Below are 10,347 nucleotides of genomic sequence, written 5' to 3' on the forward strand. Positions count from 1 at the left end.
AAAGGTTAGTGAATCATATGTTTCGTCCACAAATAGGACGGAATGTGGAGGTTTATGTCGACGACATGCTTGTGAAGAGCATAGACGAGGGAAGCCATCTAGACGACCTACAGGAAACCTTTGAAACACTTCGGCGATATAAGATGAAGTTGAACCCAAGCAAGTGTGCATTCGGAGTATCGTCGGGAAAGTTTCTGGGGTTCATGGTCTCGCAAAGAGGAATTGAGGCAAATCCGGACAAGATCCAGGCTATATTGAACATGGAGCCACCGAAGAATATCAAAGAAGTCCAATCCCTCACAGGACGAGTTGCCGCCTTGAACAGGTTTATTTCGAAAGCCACAGATAAGTGTTTACCTTTCTTTAAAGTCCTCAGGAAGGCATTTGAGTGGACGGACGAATGCCAAAGGGCCTTCCAAGACCTGAAGGACTATCTCACAACTGCCCCATTATTAAGTCCATCCGTGCAAGGAGAAGAACTGTACTTATACTTAGCGGTGTCCCCACACGCCGTAAGTTCAGCTTTAATCAGAGAAGAGGGGAAAATACAGAAACCGGTGTACTACACTAGCCGGGCACTCAGAGGAGCAGAGGGAAGATATCCGCTCATGGAGAAATTGGCTTTTGCGCTGATAACGGCTTCTAGGAAGTTGAGACATTACTTCCAAGTTCATGTCATCAATGTCATGACGGACCATCCGCTTAAGAAGGCAATGAACAAGTTGGAAGCCGCAGGACGACTGATTCAGTGGGCAGTTGAACTTAGCGAATTCGACATTCGGTACCAACCGAGAAATGCAATAAAGGCTCAAGCCTTAGCAGATTTCATCGCAGAGTTCACTCCAAGTTACGAAGACCTGGGGGAAGGAGAGTACAACAAATGGGTCATCCATGTAGATGGATCATCTACATTATATGCTGGAGGAATAGGAGTTGTTTTGCAGTCGCCGGAAGGGGACAAATTGAAATACAAGGCCCGTCTGCAATACCAGACTACTAACAATGAAGTGGAGTATGAAGCCCTTTTAAAGGGGTTGGAACTGGCCAAATCTGTAGAAGCAGACACAATACTTGTCATGGGAGATTCTCAACTGGTCATAGGCCAAGTCAATGGAACATATGAAGCCAAGGAAGACAGAATGAAGAAGTATCTAAGGAAGGTAGTACGCCTTGTGAAGAAATTCAAAAAAGCAGATTTTGTTCAAATCCCAAGGGAAGAGAATGTAGAGGCAGATACTCTGGCGAAGGAAGCATCTGCGAATGAGGCGTTGGACGATATAGATGGTGTATACTACATGCCAAGTATAGACCTTCCAGAACTGATGCAGATAGAGGGAGAAGAAAATTGGATGACCCCAATAGTGTCCTACTTAAAGGACGGAAGGCTTCCAGAAAAGAAGGACGAAGCTAGGAAGCTCAAGGTCAAGTCAGCCAGGTATGTGCTTATGGACGAGGTGTTATACAAGAGAGGTTTTTCCCAGCCTCTCTTAAGATGTTTGGCCCCAGACGAAGCGAATTACATGTTGAGGGAGGTTCACGAAGGAGCATGCGGGAACCATTCAGGAGCCAGATCACTCGTCCATAAAGTCATCCGTAGCGGGTTCTATTGGCCAACCATCCAAGCTGATGCTAAAGCATATGTCAAAGTATGTGATCAATGTCAACGCTTCAGCAACATTCCCAGACAACCAGCAGAATATCTCACGCCAATGATGGCCCCTTGGCCTTTCGCGCAATGGGGACTAGACATTTTGGGGCCCTTTCCGACTGGAACTCGGCAAATGAAGTTTCTGGTGGTGGGAATAGATTACTTCACAAAATGGGTGGAAGCCGAACCCTTAGCCAAAATTACGCAGCAGAATGTCAAGAACTTCGTCTGGAAGAACATTGTATGCAGATTCGGAGTACCTAGAGTACTAGTGTCTGACAATGGACGACAGTTTGACAATACACCCTTCAGGGAATTTTGTGAACAGCTTGGAATGAAGAACCATTACTCCTCACCTTCCCACCCACAGGCCAATGGCTAGGCAGAAGTAGCGAACCGATCCTTGCTGAAGATCATCAAGACTCGGCTCGAAGGGGCAAAGGGAATATGGCCGGATGAATTACCAGGTGTTTTATGGGCTTATAGAACGACAGCGAGAACTCCAACAGGAGAGACTCCTTTTAAACTAGCCTACGGAAGCGAGGCAGTTATACCAGCAGAAGTACACATGACGAGCCACAGGGTGAGGAAGTATCAAGCTGAAGAAAACGAGGAACAGCTCCGTCTTAACCTTGACCTTATGGACGAGGTCAGGATGGATGCAGAGCAGAGGACAGCAAGGTACAAAAATCTAATGGCAAGACAATATGACGCTATGGTGAAGCCTAGGCGTTTCAACATCGGGGATCTCGTCTTGAAGAGGGTTACCTTGGCAACAAGAAACCCGGCCTACGGGAAACTTGGCCCAAATTGGGAAGGACCTTATAGGGTTATCAACTGCAAAAGGCAAGGATCCTACTATTTGGAAGCTTTGGATGGGCGGAGGCTGGAACACCCTTGGAATGTTGAGCACCTCAGGAAGTACCATCAATAAGTGCTGACTCTTCACCAGTGTCCTTGGACGAGGTATCCGGACGAGCAGAAGTGTTTACTACTATTAAGTGTTTTTAAGTATTTTAATAATCCCCTAGAAAGTACATTAGTGTCTTCACTTTTGTGCTATTCATGGATGAGTTGGTTTGTATTTCTAATTCAATAAGGCACTAGCTCATGAGCATGTGCCATGCCTGTGGACGAATGATTACATAAGTTTGGGTTTTCAAATATATATATTGTTTTAAAGTATATTATTGGAATCCTTATATGGTCATTTAGATTGATCCGCAAAAAAGAAAGCGAGCATGGACGAATGAAATCCTTGGACGAAAGGACATATCGTCCATGAGCTTTCCTCCAAAGGAAAGATGAAAAGGTACATCCGTCCAAAGCAAGAGACGAGATGAAACCTAAGCTGAAAATGAAGCTGTCTATCCGTCCGTAACACAGGACGACATGGAACCTAACCCAAAATTGAAACTAAGGTTCATCCGTCCAGAACATAGGACGAGGTGAAACCTAACCTAAAAATTGAAGCGAAGTTTCATCCGTCCAGAACATAGGACGAGATGAAAAATAAGCTGAAAATAAAGCAAAGTTTCATCCGTCCAGAACATAGGACGAGATGAAGAATAAGCTGAAAATAAAGCAAAGTTTCATCCGTCCAGAAAAAAGGACGAGATGAAAAGGAAATACTCGTCTAGACCTCAAGACGAGATGAATTCCCAAAAGTGTTCGTCCAAGACGCGGACGAGCGAAGACTTCAAAACTAGCTTAACAATCCATTACATTGGACGAAAAATCGTTAAAAAAGTCTAATCATCAAGGACGACAAAATGATCGTCCATAATTTCGGAATAACGAAAAATCTGGGCAAAAGGAACCAATTTACTTTCTTGGTGATGTAATAAAATTCACCCCCATGCCCAAGACGAGGTGAAGTAAATTCCTAGATGGACGAACCACACATTGATGAAAATAAGAATTTCATACATAAAGCTGGAAACATATATATTCAAACACAATGGAAGTAAAAGTAGAAGTATTCATTTCTTTCATGAAATTCTAAGGGTGGACGACCAACGTCCAAAAACCCCTTTAGTTTTGAATATGAAAATGTATATAAAACTCGTCCATAATCCTGGACGAGATGATTGTACTTGCATAAACTTTAAAAAAAAAAGGAAGAAGTAAAAAGCCCAAAACAACAGGCACTTCTATGAAAAGGCAAATAAAAGTAAACTTTCTAAGGAAATAGATTTCACTTGGGCAAGCTCGTCTTGGGATCGTCCTGAATGACTTCAGTGTTAGCATCGTCCATGATGTTGACGTCCTCGGAACTCGTCTGCAACGCGGAACTCTCTGTAGCAAGAGGGAGCTTGAACGAGTTGAAGTCCAAATCAGGATACGCCTCCTTGGCATCAGCACGGAAGTCTTCATACCCAGCTGCATAATGACTGTCTAGACGATTCTTGTACTCGTCAGATTTCTTAAAAGCAGCTATTGCTTCCTCACGTGCCTTCTCCAAGGACGAGGTAAGCTCTGAAACTTGTCCCTCGAGATGGACGATGCGGGTATCCTTCTCTAAGTTGTCAGCTTTGAGCTCCTCTACTTCGTTCTTCAACTTCGTCTCGCTTCCCAGCAGACGATTAAAATCCTCTGTCAACCTGATGACCTCCCCCTTCTTAAGCAAAACCTCATGGCCCAGCTCCTTAGCCTTATCCTTGGCTGTCTTGGCCTCTGTAGCAAGCTCCTTGGCCTGGCAGGTCGCTGTATAAAACTTTGACATAGCCTGCATTTGGACGAAAAGGAGTTAGACATTTTATTCAAATTAAATGTTTACACACAAGGACGAGGAAGAAATTTACCTTGAAAAGGTCATGGATGCCAGAACGCTCAAACTCCTTCACTGACATGTTGTAGCATTCGTTAACCTCATGATCAGTGACGATCCCTTTGAACGTCCTCCATGCATAACCCTCGTCCAGAACCAAATTAGAGGGACGATCAGAGGATTCAGACGAGCCAGACTTATGAGAAGTTTTGGGAGCTGGGGGAGGATCAGACGGAGCAGGATGAATCGTTTGGACGGGCTCCACGTCCACCACAGGCTCGTCCAAGTTCACTGTTGGTGGCACGAACTTGGGAACCTTTGGAAGGGAAGGCCTTTGTTTTTGCTTCTTGTGGCCACGACGACTGGGAAGGTCGTCCAGGTCCACAGTACTTGAAATTGGTTTTGACTTCCTCTTCCCAGCCTGGACGGAAGCCACTTTGACAGTAGGAGCAGCAGCATCTTCGTCCCCGCTAGCCACTGTTTTCTCTTTGTTTTCCCTCATCGTGCTTATCCCTATGACGAGAAAAATTAATTTAAAAAAAAAAAAAAAAACTGAAATAACAAAGTATAGTGGACGACACTTACTTCGACGAGTGAGCTCTTCGTGACTTAAATTCTCAGCAGTTGGGATTGGACCAAGTCCCCAAGTTGCTAGACGAGTAAAAGTAACCAAGTCGTGGAAAGTCCTTCCTGGAAAAGTGCGAACCACTTCTATCTGATCCAAGAAAAACTTATCCAAACGTGGACGAACGACAGCTGCATCACCAAGATAAATGGTTAGACGAGTGACAGATTAAAATTTGTTGAAGGACAAAAAAGATAAAATGGAAAGAAAAACATACCCTCAGGGCGAAGACGACCTAGAGGGCTGGTAAAAGGAGGGAAGGAGGGAATACCCACATCAGCTGGGTCCCCAGCCCAATTTCCAGAAATAATAAAAAATTCTTTTTTCCAAAGACGGTCAGACGAACTACGGCCCGTTATTAAACTGTAATACGAACCTCTGGACGAGAACTGGTAGAACCCAGCAGATTTTTTGATCTCTGAGGGCTTATAACAGTAAAGGAACTCGTCCACTGTAATTGGACGGTTCCCTTCCAATGCCTCACGCCATAATACTTGCATGGCAACTATCGTCCTCCAACCATTGGGATTGAGCTGGTTTGGCCCAATACCCAACCTTTGGAAGAGGTCTCTGCAGAAAGAGTTTAAGGGAAACCTAAGGCCAGCTAATAGGTAAGAAGCGTATACCCCTAAGCCTGAGGAAGGGGAACAACACCATTCTCCAGGCTGGGGTAGACGAGGGTTAAGCTCTTTAGGGATTTGGTATCTATCTACAAGAGTTTTTAACTTAGCATCGTCTAAGGTGGACGCTACCTCTGGGGCACAACTATAGATTACATCTTCGTCCTCTTCCTCGTCTTGAGGAGGACTTGATGGCTGTCTGGACGAGCTAGCCCCAGATCCAGAAGCCGCCCTACGTCGTTGTTCCTGAAATTCCTCTAAGGGAATGCCAGGAACCCCAGACGAGTAATGCTCGTCTGAGGAGTCACTACAGGACGAACTATCTACACTACCGTCACTCTCAGAAGAACCGTCCTGGTAGTCGTCTATCTCTCTCTCTAGACTAGAAGATGAAGGCATGGTTGAAATGTAGAGGACTTAAAACGAGAGCCTAAAAAGAAAAAAGGAAGAGGAAATACCTGATGAAACTAGGACGAGAGCTAGACGAGAATCTTGGACGAGTTGGCAGAAGAGAATGAGGAAAAAAGTGAGGGGCATGAAAGAGAATGCGCTATTTATAGGCCCCAGCAACAGGGTCAACGAAGCGACACTCACCACTCAGAGATTGACACGTGGCGATCTCTTTGGGAAACGGGATCGACGCGACTGGCCAACCAACGGTTTCGTGACACGTGGCGTACGAAAAAGCGAAACTTTGTTGAAATCACGACAATGTCCTGGACGACCCTTTGGACAAAGGGGCAACTGATAGAGAAGCGGAAAATAATTCCCATCTCCAGCTCGTCCAACGGGCTCGTCCAGAGCCTACAACGCAGGATTGATCCCAGAGTTTATCCAGAAGAGGAAGAAGCGTCCATGAATAATAGCACCACTCCATAAACTGTCCTCCATGAGGCATGATCGTCCATTAGGTTCGTCCATGAACAATCGATAGATATCTTTGGACGAACCAAACCGTCCTATGCTAGACAGACGGAAGCTCAACACTTAGACTTTCAACAAACCCTTCGAATAAGTTAACTTCCATTAGCGGTTACAATTTTATATCCGTTGAGGTAGTTAACTCCGGAGTTGTTGGTTTCCACAAATCCTGGAACGGTTATTGGACAAGTAACCGTCCCAGGCTCCCTATATAAGGGACCGGTCTGAACCCGACAAAGGTAAGATTCTCACTCAGACAATTTTCCAAAATACTTGGAACTTCCTTCTCTACAAAACTAACTTCTCCATCGGAGGGGGTTCGACCGGTCTTCTCCGGTCTCCTCTTTGATTGCGTTTCCTTCCTTGCAGGCCATCAACCGTTTCGATAGCCCACCGAAGCCAGGCCATCCACCTTACTGATTCGGAGCGATATCAGTATTATTTTAAATTAAAACACTTTGGCTAATCAAATAATGTCATTTGGCCCTTCGAGAACAAGACATAAAGTCTCTCAATTTAAAGTATGACACGTATCAACACTCAATGTCAATTATGTGTCATCACACCTCCTCAAGACTCTTATAAATAGAGGTCCTCTTCAATCTTGTAAGAACACATTCAAAAGTCTCGAAACTTTGTCGGAATCAAGTTCCAAAACTTCTAAGAACTTCAACCATCAAATACGAAGAACATTAGAAAATAAATCATTTGAATCAACCTAAATCTCAAAGTTCACTGAAATCGAGCTTAAAAACCTCCAGAAACTACAAAATACTACAAATCATTGAACTCTACGGATTCAAGCCGCTATAGCCTCAAAGAAACTCCATTACAAATCTTTGAAGACAAAGTACATTCGAAGAACATTCATCCAATTCTCAAAGTTCTTTGGAATCAAGTTTCAAAGACTTTAGAAACTTCAAGAACTCTAATCAATTGAAGCTTCATCAGATTCAAACTCTAAAGCCCTAAGAAACTTCCACCACAAATCTTCAAAGACAAAGAACATTCAAATATCACTAAGAACGCGAAGAGGAAAGAATTTCAAATAGGGCTATAAATGAGCTAAGCTTTGTCGAGTAGTGCATGTTCAAGCTTGGTTCGTCAAGAAAAGTCAAAGGCACAAACTTTGCTTGAGCTTGTGACAAGCCTAAAAATAAGGTTTGAGCTTGAACTCGTGGAAAAGCCAAAAATCTTGAGCTTGGCTTGGCTCGGCTTGATTAATTAGTTAAGCCAAGCTCAAGTAGGGATGGAAATTGCTGCCCGACCAGCGTATACCCGACCGGACCCGAATGGGTTGGGTTTTATCTTGCCCAATAAAGAATAGGGTCTAGTTTGGGTTAAAAAAAAAAACCCAAAGCAGGTTCGGGTTTTGGTAAAACTAGGCCCAAACCCAGACCTGACTCGGTTACATGTTAAATTACCAAAAAATATTATATATATATATATATATATATTGTAGGGATCGGAGGAACCAGCGGCCTAGGCCCACTTAGAATAGTGGCGGATCGGTCCAACCGTGGCCCTAAACAATGAATTTATAAGTGAGGGAAACAAACAACTAAAGGGGGACTTCGCCCGAGGAGAAAAAATAAGGAAGAAAGGGCCGATCCTATTAAATGGATGAACCACTTTTCTCAATACACATTGGCCCGAGGAGACCACATTTACCTAAGAATTATTACTGTTCACTCTCTTATCTCTAAGTGTTCTTCTTGTTTTTTCTTTGTCTCTTGATACTTGTTTCTAGGTCCCTTCTCTCTGTGAACCTTTCTTTTCTTATATATTCCTCTCTTTATCATATCTCAACCATCCATCCTTACCTAACATCCCTCGTCTCATGACACTTGTCACTTTTACATCTGAAGAAGGTGGTGGAAGAAGTCTGCTTAGCTGTGACTTACACTATTTAAGTCACTTCCTCATCAATGCAGCTGATAAAGCTGTTGCCCACCATTTAATGCGGAGGCGACAGGCTACTCCAAACTAGAAATTTCCCCTATGACCACTGATTCTCTCTCTCTCTCTCTCTCTCTCTCTCTCTCTCTCTCTCTCTCTCTCTCTCTCTCTCTCTCTCTTTAGATTCTCGCTCCCACTTGGAATGCTTTAGAGTACTTTGACTCATCTCTTCCTCTCCTCGGGTGCCTTTCCTCCTCGGGTCCATGGACCGTGGCATCCCCACAGTTATATGGCAACTCTTCATATCCATCCTTGGTCCTTGGGCACACACACACACACACACACACACACACACACACACACACACACACACACACACACATATATATATATATATATATTTATACTTATAAACCCTATAATCAATCCTCTCATTTTAGCTCATGCACTCACCAGTCGTCCCACTCTCCTCTCCCACTCTCACTCACTCTCAATCTCACTGCCTGCCCAAGATGTCATCGCTGGCCCAAGCTTTGTCACTACCGGTCTGTTCAGTTCTATTCTTACTTGCTTTCATATGAATCCCATTTGCCGCGCAAAGGTACGAGGAATCATGTGACATCATTGTCAAGTACCCAAACTGAGTCCCATTTGCCGAGCAAAGGTATGTTTTCTAATTTTTTTCCAAAACTCAACAATTTCTGTTTTGTTGATTCATATTATTTTTGTACCCAAACCGAGTCCTTGTATTCATCAAAGAAGGGCTTTGTTGATTCATATTATTTAAAAAAAAAAAGATTAAATACATTGATTCATATTATTTTAAAAAAGATTAAACCGAGTCCCTGTATACTATTTTGTTGATTCGTATTATTTAAAAAAAGATTAAATAAATTTTTTAGTTATTAAAGAGGGGCTTCTCAATTATTTACAAGAAAGGGAAACTGCGTGTTTATCAATGCTAAATTTTGGGTGTATAGTTTGGTTTGTCAATATATGTTAAAGCCTTGTTATGTTAGCTATAAAAAAGTGAGTGGGACATTTCATTTTTGATGAGTGAATAATTGAGTGTAGTTTAATGGAAAATAAATTCTGTGGGAAAATGTTTTTCAAAGAAAGTGTAATTGTTTAGTAGAAGAAATTGTGTTTATTATTTTTTGTATATGTTGTGAATGCAGTGCCTAAAACGAAAATGAGAGACACAAAAACTGGTTCTCCCTTGCTAGGCGACTCTCCCTTGAGAACCGCACGTTGTCCCTTGCTAGCTGTGCGGTCTCCTTCGCTATTTTCACGATGACCCTCGCCATTGTGTCGCCTTCTGGCAGCTTACCCTCAAGATCACCATCACCTTTTTGCCCATTAAACAATGAGTAAGCATGGTTATCAAAATCCCTATCTGGATCCTATGATCCTACGATTTTATGCACTTACCCAAAACAATCTAGATCTTTCAAGGATCTTTGCGATCATTCAGGATCAGTAGGATCGTACAATTCTAATGATCCCAAACAATCCTTGTTTCTTGTAATCTTCTTTAACTTAATAGAAAGCTCAGTTGGACCCAAATGAAAAATAAGATACCAATAGACCAAGTTTTGCTATTCTAATATAGAGAGATAGAGCATCAGTTAGACCCAAATAAAAAATAACATCCTAATAGAGTGTCACGTTTTGAGGTTTTTGGCTTCTTTAAATAATGCTTACAAATGGATGTAGTGATGTATGATAATTACATCAACTGGATAATTTTTGGTTTGTTATGAATGAATGTATAATTTATGTGATAATTTAACCTACTAATGTGTATTTTGTTTTTCTCAAATAATGTAGCATCTTACTATTCACGATCTGGTCATACAATTTA

At 42.6% G+C, this 10,347-nt stretch overlaps 1 protein-coding gene across 1 annotated transcript; it reads right to left on the reverse strand.

The window, feature by feature from the left end:
- Positions 1–3,676: 3,676 nt before the first annotated feature.
- Positions 3,677–6,879, reverse strand: LOC115979455. The gene is made up of 4 exons (XM_031101504.1): positions 5,261–6,879; positions 5,004–5,174; positions 4,453–4,931; positions 3,677–4,376 (listed from the first exon to the last, which is right to left on the reverse strand). Exons 1-4 carry the CDS (start codon positions 6,060–6,062, stop codon positions 3,846–3,848), a joined length of 1,983 nt encoding a protein of 660 aa, XP_030957364.1. The 5' UTR covers positions 6,063–6,879; the 3' UTR covers positions 3,677–3,845.
- Positions 6,880–10,347: the final 3,468 nt, after the last annotated feature.

Source organism: Quercus lobata, chromosome 3 (assembly GCF_001633185.2).
Source record: "Quercus lobata isolate SW786 chromosome 3, ValleyOak3.0 Primary Assembly, whole genome shotgun sequence".
Lineage (NCBI taxonomy): Eukaryota > Viridiplantae > Streptophyta > Magnoliopsida > Fagales > Fagaceae > Quercus > Quercus lobata.

Bases quoted from the DNA above. Each gene is read 5' to 3' on its own strand.
- LOC115979455 (XM_031101504.1), bottom strand. From the start codon at position 6,062: ATGCCTTCATCTTCTAGTCTAGAGAGAGAGATAGACGACTACCAGGAC. The intron at 4,932-5,003 runs GTAAGTGTCGTC...TTCTCGTCATAG, and splicing joins CGAAGAGCTCACTCGTCGAA to GGATAAGCACGATGAGGGAA. The intron at 4,377-4,452 runs GTAAATTTCTTC...GTCCAAATGCAG, and splicing joins GCATCCATGACCTTTTCAAG to GCTATGTCAAAGTTTTATAC.